The sequence below is a fragment of the Stegostoma tigrinum genome, chromosome 40, assembly GCF_030684315.1.
Source record: "Stegostoma tigrinum isolate sSteTig4 chromosome 40, sSteTig4.hap1, whole genome shotgun sequence".
Taxonomy (NCBI): Eukaryota; Metazoa; Chordata; class Chondrichthyes; order Orectolobiformes; family Stegostomatidae; genus Stegostoma; species Stegostoma tigrinum.
The window spans coordinates 4,756,656-4,768,478 of record NC_081393.1 but is presented as its reverse complement, the minus strand read 5'-3'; the positions used below and the strand labels follow the sequence as shown (position 1 = coordinate 4,768,478).

Sequence of the window (11,823 nt, the reverse complement as noted above, 5' to 3'; positions counted from 1 at the left end):
GGGCCATGTCTTCCACTCCACTTTCTGAAGTCAATGACCAGCTCTTTTGTTTTGTAACATTGAGAGAGATTGTTGTCATATCACCCTGCCACAAATCTATCTCTTTCCAGTACTCTGATTGTTATATGAGACACAATGGACAAAGGTGGTGTCATCAGCAAATTTGTAAATTGAGCTAGAGCTGATTTTGACCATTCAGTCATGTATTTATAACGAGTATAGACAGGGGCTGAGTATGCAGCCTTGTGGGGCACTGGTGTTGAGAATTATTGTGGAGGTGGTGGTGTCAGCTGTCCTTAATGATTGTGCTCTGCAAGTCAGGAAGTCGATGACACAGTTGCAGAGGCAGGGGGGAGCAGAGTCCGAGGTCTCGGAGTTTGAAAATGAGTTTTGTTGGAATTATGGTGTTGAGGGCGGAGCTAAAGTCAATAAATAGGAGTCTGACATAGGTATACTTGTTTTCCAAATGTTTCACGGATGGGCGTAAGGCCAGGGAAATGATCTTCCTCTGTACTTCTTAAATATTGTCAGAGATAACAAGGTGTAGACCCCGATGAATACAACAGGCCAAGCAGCATCAGGGGAGCAGGAAGGCTGACGTTTCGGGCCTAGACCCTTCTTCAGAAATATTGTCACTTGACTGTTGGTTCAGAGACCTGGTTTTGAATCCCACCAGGTGGGATATTTGAATTCAATAAAAATCTATAATCAAGAGTCCAATGAAACCATCATTGCTTGTCAGAAAACCCCATCTGGTTCACACATGTCCTTTAGGGAAGCAAACTGTCGTCTTTACCTGGTCTGACCTGCATGTGACTCCAGACTCACAGCAATGTGGTTGACTTTCAATTGCCCTCTGGACAATTAGGGATGGACAATTTATGCTGGCTTTGCAAGGGATGCCCACATCCCATGAATGAATTCAAAAAATAACTGGAGAGTTACCATCTCTAAGAGACTTCCAGACACCCAACACCCTCTGGGTGAAAAATAGTTTTCTTCAAATCCTCTCTAAACGTCTTGCTCCTTACCTTGTTAATAATTAAATTCTGTGCTCCTGTTCCCTCTATTTTTAATGCATGTATACAAACACAGTCGTTCTTCATGATCTGAATTTTAATCAGTTTTCATATTTAAATCATTTATCCTGCAAAAGTTTGGTTTCTCCTGGGGTCACAGAACTTCCAACAATTGGGCATATTGTCATTGGACTAAGAAGCATAAAAACATAAAAGACAGGAGCTGGAGTAGGGCATTTGACCCCTCAAGCCTCTTGCTCCATTCATCACGATAGTGGCTGATCATTGAGCTCAATACCCTAATCCTAACCTCCCACTCTCTTAATTGATTCTTTTAGTCATAATAGCTATATCAATCAGATACCCAGGTCAGAAGTGACACAACATCAGATTATAGTCAACAGGTTTGTTTGAAATCACAAGCTCTCGAAGTGCTGTTCCTTCGTCTGATAGCACATAGGTATAGCGAGTGATGAGGAAGGTAATGAGAGGCATGGATAGAGTCGGTAGCCAGAGACTTTTCCCCAGGGCAGGATTGACTGCCACGAGGGGTCATAGTTTTAAAGTGTTAGGAGGAAGGTATAGAGGAGACGTCATAGGGAGTTTCTTCACCCAGAGAGTTGTGGGCGCATGGAATAGTTTACCAGTGGTAGTCGTGGAAGCGGAGTCATTAGTGACATTTAAGCGACTGCTGGACATGCACATGGACAGCAGTGAATTGAGGGAAATGTAGGTTAGGTTATTTTATTTTTAGATTAGGATTATTCCACAGCACAACATTGTGGGCTGAAGGGCCTGTACTGTGCTGTACTTTTCTATGAATTATAAATAGAATGTTGGTATTTAATGCAAGGGGACCCACATTTAAAAGAGGAATGTCGTGCTGCAGCTGTACAGGGTGTCTGTGAGAAAAACACCCGGACTACAACGTATAGTTTTAGTTTCCAGAGCGAAAAAGGGACATAATTATATTACAAGCAGTTCAAAGAAGCTTCACTTGCCTGATACCCTGTTTTGCGAGGTTATGTTACCAAGAAATATTGTCCAGCCTGGATCTTAGGCTCAGTCTGTGCAATCTTATTTAGTAAGCTCTTGCTTCCAAAAATGAGTGGAGTGAACCTTGTCTGAACCTCTCAGATTCAGCTCATTTTCTGCAACAATTGTTTTTGTGACCTGGCTGTTGACAACTTTGTTGATATATTACAATAGTGGTGACATTTTGAAAGCATTTCATTAGCTGTGAAGGACTTGGAGATGCACTGAGGCCTTGAAAGGTGTTACATCCTTTGGGAATGAGTCCCAGAACTGACACGCATTATGTTAGAGTCCCCTGTGGACTGCATTGAAAATGAAACATGATTTAACTGCTTTAAAAATTAGTAAGAAGCACAGATGAATTTTAATTCTGTTTTTAATACACGAATATTGTACGTGCCACATACTCCACTTCCTAGTTCTCTCTTCAGTAACACATCAGCAACACCAACAAACAGGTACAAAAATATTTTCTTCGCATTGAAAATAGCTAACAGCAATTGTCAATTTAAGATAAGAAAGAACAATACATGAATTCATCTGAATACTACATCTAGCACTTATCTAGCATTAAAATATACAGTAATAAGGTATAAATTGACATATTGCACAGCCAGAGCTGAGCAGCACTCATGGAATACAAATATCCAGCACTTTATAATTTTTTAAAGACCTGAAAGTGGATGAAGAATCAACAGAAACTTAAGGGGGGCACTTTCAAGATCACTTGCCCATTAGGAAATGCCTATTAGTTTGACAAACTGTCTGCTGACCTCTAAGTCTGGCTCTTCCGCATTCCCCATTTTCTATCACCTCTACTTGACAGCGGTGCCTTCAACTGCTTGGATCAGGCCCTAAGGCTTCAGAACCCAATCCCAAAACCCCTTGATCCTTTTACCTTTGATTCACCTCTTAACACATAATTCATGAATCAGCCTTTCAGTCACCTGTCCTCATACCTCATGTGGGTGCAATGTTAAATTCTCTTTGACCAGCTGTCCTGTGAAGCACCTTTTTTCTAAGTTGTAGGCACAAGTAGATTCCAGTTGTTGCTTTTGCCTGAATTTCACTCTTCACCAAACTCAAGGGAGAGCAATATCGGCTGTTTGTAAAACCAGCAAACCACATGATCCCAGAACACTCCCCGATGCAGAGTTATGTTCAAATTACCCCCCTCAGTTCAGGATTATCAGATTGTCAGCAAGAGGTTTGCTGTTATGAAATTTATCAAACTGCAACCAAATATCTGTACAGAATTTGTTACTCCATCTTAATGACTCCCGTTAGTGCCAGCGGAAATTAGGTCTTGTTCCTGGAAAAGGAGAGAGGGGTAGGGGCACTGTGGGCGGCAGGTTCTAAGAATATTAATTTAAAAATATTCTCTCCTCAAGGCACTTGCTAATGGTGGAGTTAGAGCTCAACAGCTCCTGGTTTTTGCCTTTGAGAACTTTGACTGCAAGTGTGGATTGTTTGATTGTGGAGGTCGTCACTGCTGTACCCAGGTCTGTTCTCATCAGATTACCCCTCTCCCAAGAGATGCAATAAGTATCCAATTGATATGGTGGGTGGGATCACCAGAGGCACTGAGGCCAATTATGACTCCAAAAACTGCTGGATGAACTTGGATTTGCCAACTTGAACAGAAATTACATTTCAAATCCTTTGCCTGATCTGCTTCAGTATGACACCACACTGATATAAAACATCAAAAATTGATTTCAGGCTAACATCAGATCAGTCACAATTTTATAGAATGACAGAGGGAGGTCAGAGGGCCTCCTGCTTATCAAGTTAATTTATTCTTCTGTTTCTAACACAAGCACTCGCACTGACTGACCAAGCACATTCTCATGACTGGCAACAAGATATTAAAATGTTAATGTGTAGGGATCAGTGGGCTCAGGTGGTTTGATGGGGTGGGTGTGTTGTAAATTGTTGCCAACAGCATGGGCTCAATCCATGTACCTAATGGCTGTGGGGATGCATGCAGACCTGCCCCCTCATCCTGCGGTTGCTCTCCACCTGTATAAGCATTGTGTCCCTCTCCAACAGAGAGAGATGTCTGTGGTATTGTATTGACTACAGCAAGCGATATTAAATCAGAGGGAACCAAGTGATGCAATGAAATAAAGAGTCTGAAGGAGGCTTATGTGTAGCCCAAGCACCTGTACAACACGCTTTGGTGGAATGCTTTGCAGGCAGGCTGTGAATCTGATACTGTTATGCAAATGGTGAGAAGTGAAAGCATTTTGGGGCCGATGACTTTTCTTCTTCAGGGCTGAATGGCCTACTTCTGCTTCAGTTTCGTATCCCTTACCATCATTTGGCTGAGCTGCAAGTGCAGGCAAGGATGCAGGGAAATAGCTCTGAATTCTTGTGAGGAAAGGAACGTTGGCCAGGTTCTACTGTGAAATAGTAAGGCCTTTCTCAGAGCGGCACACCAGGACCAGATATTCTCTGGCTATCAGACCAATATGCTTACCTAGTGTGTTCAGTTAGTTGTCCCAAAATGCTTATTCATAGTCAACCAGCTAAACTCATAGGATTCTTTTCTACATGGCTGATCTTTCAGCATTGCTTCAATGCTCTGTTTAGTAATCCCATAGTTAAACATTGAGAAGATTCTGTGATTGGACACATCTCATGACCAAACTTCTGTTTCTCTCCCTGCAGCAAGCACATGCCAGTTTGCAGCAGCTGCAGGAGATCACCACCGCAAGAACACTGCAGCAAAGTTTCAAACCATCCAGAGCATAGCATTCTGACCAGCACTAAAGCACAGGGGGACTGGATTTTACAGAAGGCGCTCTTGTCTGTTATTTTGAACAGGTGTGGGACAGGGGTGTGTAAAATGTACTAGCTGGTTGGTCCATCACCTACCTTCCTGCTTGCCGCCCTCCCCTGGATCTGGTCTCCCATAGTAGGGAAGAGCAGCTGCTGGCCCCTTTAAAGAACATTATCAATGAGTTCTTCAGATCCATTATGAGCCAGTTCACCAAGTAACACACATTCACACACCCAGAAATGCTGGAATGGGGCAGGTCAGTAAGATTCAGCTAACACAGTGTAGAGCTGGAGGAACACAGCAGGCCAGGCAGCATCTGAGGACCAGGAAAGCTGACACTTTCCGGTCGGGACCCTTCTTCAGAAAATCTGATGCTGCCTGGCCTGCAATGTTCCTCCAGCTCCACACTGTGTTACCTCAGACTCCAGGCAGTTCTTACTATCTCTCAGTAACATTCAGCTGTTTTAGTTAAACCTTTCTTCCTCAATCCAAGAAGACTGGACCCAGACATAATCCTCTCTCAGCCAGAGAAACCGTTACGAAGGTAACAACTGAACTGCACATCGCAAGGCCATTCTGCCCCATTGGGCCTGTGTGAGACGTTTAAACGAATTTCACCGCCGTGCCCACGGCCGCCACCACCACCCTCCTCCCCACCCCACCACCGTCTGGCATGTTTTACTCTCTCAAAAGTGACTGCGATTGTGTGTGCCTGCACAAGCTCTCCATCCAGGTCAGAGTCACACTCTTTGCTTTATGCTAGTTCTTGTTCACTGTGCTCGGAGGCCGCAAAGTGGACTGACTGTAACCATGTTCTGCCTGTCTGTTGTCCACCGTCTTTGTGCCCATCCGAGCACATTCTGCTTGGAGCTTTACCATCAGCAACGGAACACCCTTTGCCCGGCCTGCGCTGCCCCATGCTTTGCGTGCTGAGGGGTTGGTGTTGTTTGTTCAGTTCGCCTTCACTCCATCTGCTCCCTCCAGGGAAAGGAGCGCATAGAAAAACGGACAGTGTGCCTGTGCACACGTCTCCCCAATCAATAGACCCCTTGGAAATGACGGTGAAGGGGATGATATACTTTGTGGAAATTCCATCTGGACTGACAGTGCACAAGAGCGGAGTGCCCAACTCTGTGTGACCGCACTCCAGGAGGGACAGAGGTTCTGCCCGTTCCTCAGCAGCATGTCGATATGCCGAGGAAGCCTGTATCAGAGATAGTGGGAACTGCAGATGCTGGAGAATCCGAGATAACAAAGTGTGGAGCTGGATGAACACAGCAGGCCAAGCAGCATCTTAGGAGCAGAAACACAGTTTTCTGATGAAGGGTCTAGGCCTGAAACGTCAGCTTTTGTGCTCCTGACATGCTGCCTGGCTTGCTGTGTTCATCCAGCTCCACACCTTGTTATGCCAAGGAAGCTGACAGGAGGGTTCAGGAGCCTGAGTGGAAGGAGCTCAGATGCAGCTTCACCATAAGCAAAACCGAATGGCAAAGCAATCATTGGAGAGGCTTCTCCATCCCAGCAATATCTGTCCCTGCTGTGGCAAGAAATATTCACGGCGGACTGTCTCCCAGCTAAAGCACCTTCTCCGCTTATCTACAGCAGTGAGCATAAATCTGCACCTCGTCAGCTGGACTGGGCGTCCACAGGGATTGTGCTGGAAGAGCCACATCGCTCTTCCCTCACTTCCAACGTGCAACCAATATAAACAGCAATGTTACTCCATCCCTTACGGAAGCAGACCCACCGAGAATGGCTGGAGAAACTCAAAAGTTTCAGGTTCTGAGGCCAGCTGTTCCAGGACTGGAAATGTTCCCTGTTTCTGTCTCCCTCCCCGCACAGATGCTGCCAAAGCTGCTCTTGCAACCTGGCTTTGTCAACAGAATCAGTCAGAATTGCTACCCACTGCCCACCCCATCCCGACACTATAGAACATAGAACAGTACAGCACAGAACAGGCCCTTCAGCCCACAATGTTGTGCCGACCATTGATCCTCATGTATGCACCCTCAAATTTCTGTGACCATATACATGTCCAGCAGTCTCTTAAATGACCCCAATGACCTTGCTTCCAAAACTGCTGCTGGCAACGCATTCCATGCTCTCACAACTCTCTGTGTAAAGAACCCGCCTCTGACATCCCCTCTATACTTTCCTCTAACCAGCTTAAAACTATGACCCCTCGTGCTAGCCATTCCTGCCCTGGGAAATAGTCTCTGGCTATCAACTCTATCTATGCCTCTCATTATCTTGTATACCTCAATTAGGTCCCCTCTCCTCCTCCTTTTCTCCAATGAAAAGAGACCGAGCTCAGTCAACCTCTCCTCATAAGATAAGCCCTCCAGTCCAGGCAGCATCCTGGTAAACCTCCTCTGAACCCTCTCCAAAGCATCCACATCTTTCCTATAATACGGCAACCAGAACTGGACGCAGTATTCCAAGTGCGGTCTAACCAAAGTTTTATAGAGCTGCAACAAGATCTCACGACTCTTAAACTCAATCCCCCTGTTAATGAAAGCCAAAACACCATATGCTTTCTTAACAACCCTGTCCACTTGGGTGGCCATTTTAAGGGATCTATGTATCTGCACACCAAGATCCCTCTGTTCCTCCACACTGCCAAGAATCCTATCCTTAATCCTGTACTCAGCTTTCAAATTCGACCTTCCAAAATGCATCACCTCGCATTTATCCAGGTTGAACTCCATCTGCCACCTCTCAGCCCATCTCTGCATCCTGTCAATGTCCCGCTGCAGGCTACAACAGCCCTCTATACTGTCAATGACACCTCCGACCTTTGTGTCGTCTGCAAACTTGCTGACCCATCCTTCAATCCCCTCATCCAAGTCATTAATAAAAATTACAAACAGTAGAGGTCCAAGGACAGAGCCCTCTGGAACCCCACTCACCACTGACTTCCAGGCAGAATATTTTCCTTCTACTACCACTCGCTGTCTTCTGTTGGCCAGCCAATTCTGTATCCAGGCAGCTAAGTTCCCCTGTATCCCATTCCTCCTGACCTTCTGAATGAGCCTACCATGGGGAACCTTATGCTGCCATACAGATCAAATCAACAAGATTCATACATGAATATGTATCTGAGGTGTTAAAATTTGCAGTAAAGAATTGCAGTGCATGTTTTGAAATCTGTTCGAAGTATTCAGAACGCAAAGATTTCAGAAATGCTTGCCCCCGTCACAGCCCTAGACTGCCACGGTTTTAATTTTTCAGCAGCTGCTCTGAGATAGACTGCGCTGAATGAAGTCTCCTACACCTTACACTATTCAAATGAGGTTGCAAGTCAAGATTTATGCCTTGAATAAATCTGGCTAAGCCAAAGATTCCAAGGATCAGGGATGGCCCTGACGAACTGCCAAAAACAAATCCTTTCTCCACAAAGTAGGCAGAACAGCCGAGCAACCTTGAACTACTGGCACCTGATGTCTGGATCTGAAGGACTTCTTTAGCTTGACCAAGCTGACAACTACTGGGCAGTTGAAAGCTGCAGTTTTATACTTCCTTGGCTGCTTTTCCCTGTCTAGCACAATCGCTCTTTGGTCTCTCTCTGTCTCTCTACTTCTTAAGCAATGACATGACATCAGTGTCTTCTGGTGATCAATCGATTCCTACTTCTGACTGAAGGGTCCACGTGCAAAGCCAGACTGCCTTCTTTCTATACACTGTCTGTCTCTGGTTTTGTTTTTCATTTCTTTATTTCTTCTCTCAGGCCCAGATGTGGTCCACCCAAAGAATATAGAACAGTACTGTCCAGGGGCTCTGTCCACCAGGCAAATGACCTGACCATTGAACCACCTCTGTATTTCTACGGCAATGTTCTTGTTGTATTATCACTGGACTGTTAGTCCAGAGACACAGAGACAATGTTCCGGGGACTCAGTTCGAATGGTGGAATTTGAATTCAGTAAATATCTGGAATTAAGAATCTAATGATGACCAGAAATCCATTGTTGATTACCGGGAAAAACTATTTGGTTCACTAATGTCCTTTACAGAAGGAAATTGCCATCTTACCTGGTCTGGTCTACATGCGACTCCAGACCCACAGCAATGTAGTTGACTCTTAGCTGCCCTCTGGGCAATTAGGGATGGACAATAAATGCTGCCTTGCCAGCAAGGTCCTCATCTCGTAAATGAATAAAGGAAAAAAACCTTTGAGTTTGGGTACTGTTGGGGGGGGGGCATCTCCCAATTCTGCCCTAGGCACTAGCTGCAAATGCCCTACTCCTCCAACAGCAGAAATTGGCACGTTCCACATTTTACAAGGTTCTATCTCTAAAGTAGAGAGTAGTTTCAAACCACATTTAAAGACATTTTAGTGTATTTACACAAGGAGCCCTATACTCAAGAGACAAAACTTACCAAATGACAATATTTAAAATATTTTCACATTCACTTTATTCTTCAACTCAATTACTTTCTGTTAACCAACCACCCAAGATATATCTCCAATTTGCTTAAAAACAAACAGTTCATGTTGATTCACAAGGCAACAAATGAAGATAAATGTTTGCTTCGCATAAAAAGACTACTTTAAATTCCTACAATGAATAAGAATTTAAAGGGACTGAGTGTTCAATTGAAAGGATTCACAACACAAAAACTCGTCAAGTAGATACTTTCTACATGTTGAAGTGCACAAGCCCAGCAATTGGTAGAATTACAATAAACCACCATCAGGTTCGTTGTGAGTTCTGGTTTTGCACAATGAATCTACGAGATGCCACAGGCACTTGAAATTAGACCTGGTTATCGCCACATACAAGTGATGCATATCAGTGCCTGCTTGCGAAGGAAATGCCACAAGAAAGTGTGCCTTCTCCTTGCTTCATGACTCAAACTTTGCTAATTTACACTCGTTTTGGATCAATTCAACACAAGCCCTGTTTTGTTGCATGAGATCACTTGGAATAGTCTGGCAATTCCAATGTGCCCGCAGCAGCAATGTATCACTCACAGGACAAGCACACAGCCTCAGGGAATGCATACGGTAGTCAAACAGCACTGGAGCACTGCATTGCTGGTCCGTCTGTATATCTACTGTAACCAAGCTTCGAGTTTAAAACTGTTCAACCCTAGAATCACAGCATTTAATTATTTTTCCATCACAAGCTGAAGGAAATGGAAATGGGTGAAAAGAAAAACTCACTTCTCCCATATTCCATTCCAGTTTCCAATGGCCCAAACCTGGAGGACATCCTTGATGCACATCATGAAGAAAAATTCAATACATAAAAGATGTATCAAAAATATCCATAGATACTGTTTCCGACCCTGGATTCAGTCTCTCCCTAAGGTTGTCCTGTACCGTCGCTTTTCGTACAGTTCAGTCAAAATGCAACATGAGGAAAATGGTCAGATTTTTGCTGAAGTATCACAATTGGGGAAAAAGTACACCTGCAAAAATTACTGTGTGTAAACCTCCATGGAGCTGTGAGGTAAATAATTCTAAGCACTCACCCATAACCTCACATTGTCTTCTCTTGGTGTGTCTGAGTTCGGTTTGCGCACGTATCATTTTACAATACTGAGTCTTACATGTCATATGGAGAAGGAATCACCTTGCTCCTGACTGAGATTTATTCACTGATAAACTTCTAGCCGATTTTACTTCAGTTTTTCAAATACAAAATATGCACGTTTAGAATTTGGGCCCAGCATGCAAGGATAAATTCCAAATGCAGGGATTACTTTTCAAGTTGACAATAACAAAATCAACTTCGGTGACATTCTGACATTTGGGAGGAAAATAAGTCTTTTGTTTCTAAAATTCCATGAAACTAACCCTGACTTCTCATTCTTTAAACAAAAGCTATGAGCATTCGGTATAGATGATAAGAACCATTCAAATTGTACCCAAGTATAAGTCTGAGAATATACCAATTTTTACCAGAGCTGGCTCAGCCACAGTAGGATCCACGCAAAGGAGTTATCATGCTTCTCTAAAATGTACCACCGTACTAGATGGCCTCCTGTCAGTAACCAGGTTTAACACAAGTTTCCAGTTATGAAATCATGACCAAAAATCTCCCACTGCTTTACTGCAGTTTATCTGATTCGATCAATGTGATTGAGGGTTCAGTATCATCAAACTCTCCCAAATCTGTTCTAGTAATAGTCATGGGGACGAGCCAACAGCTCAGTTTTATTAATGTTATGCGTGTGTGTGTGTGTGTGTGTGTGTGTGTGTGTGTGTGAGAGAGAGAGAGTGACAGAGAAGGAGAGAGAGAAGGAGATAGACAGACAGAAAAAGAGAGAGAAGTTCACACCAGCCATCAGAAAATAAAAACTCACTTTGGCTGCCATAGTCTAGCCACTTCGCACCTGTCTGGCCCCCTGGTAATTAAAATCCAGTGAAGGCTTGGCCAACCGGAAACTAAGGCCTTCAAACCACCATGCGCTGGAAGAACCAACAGTTTTTTTTTCCAAAGAAAGATGGGACCCATCAATCCAAGCCATAGTTTCAAACAACAGTGGAGGAGGACGAGGCTGTGGAAGGTGAACTTGAATTCCAGAAAAACCACTTGCGCTTGAGCTGGCGTTTCTGGCACAAGTAATCCTCTTTATCACGTTCCTTCCGAGCTCGCTGGTAGTGATCATCCTCTTTTAGGAACCAGACAGGAGGCCAGCGGTGCTTTTCAAAGTAGTCCTGGTTTTCTGAAACGAAATGTCAACAAAATCATGAGTAGAACGTTTGCTTCACATTCATTTCACACCACATTATAAGGTTTTCCTTCCTGAATGGAACCAGCAAGGCTGCAGTGCGCAATGCAACCTTTTGCAGCTCCACACCCACTCCCCCCACTAACCCAAGTTCAAGAAACAACTTGGATTTTACTGGTGACTTTCATGAGCTCAGAACAATGGAAAATGTCCCACAACCAATTAAGTACTTCTCAAATGTTGTCATCCACAGTGGGAACACAGTGGACAATCAGCACACAGGAAGATCCCACAGAAATGAAG

The 11,823-nt window shown here is 44.1% G+C and overlaps 1 protein-coding gene across 2 annotated transcripts in view; it reads right to left on the bottom strand.

Moving 5' to 3' along the window:
* Positions 1 to 2,395: 2,395 nt before the first annotated feature.
* LOC125448087 (rho-related BTB domain-containing protein 2-like) overlaps positions 2,396 to 11,823 on the bottom strand; it is a 69,880-nt gene continuing 60,452 nt past the window's right edge. For both annotated transcript variants that reach the window (XM_048523099.2, XM_048523100.2), the window contains one exon: positions 2,396 to 11,514. In XM_048523099.2, the coding sequence (XP_048379056.1) occupies positions 11,321 to 11,514 (194 nt within the window). In that variant the 3' untranslated portion in view covers positions 2,396 to 11,320. The remainder of the gene's footprint in view (positions 11,515 to 11,823) is intronic.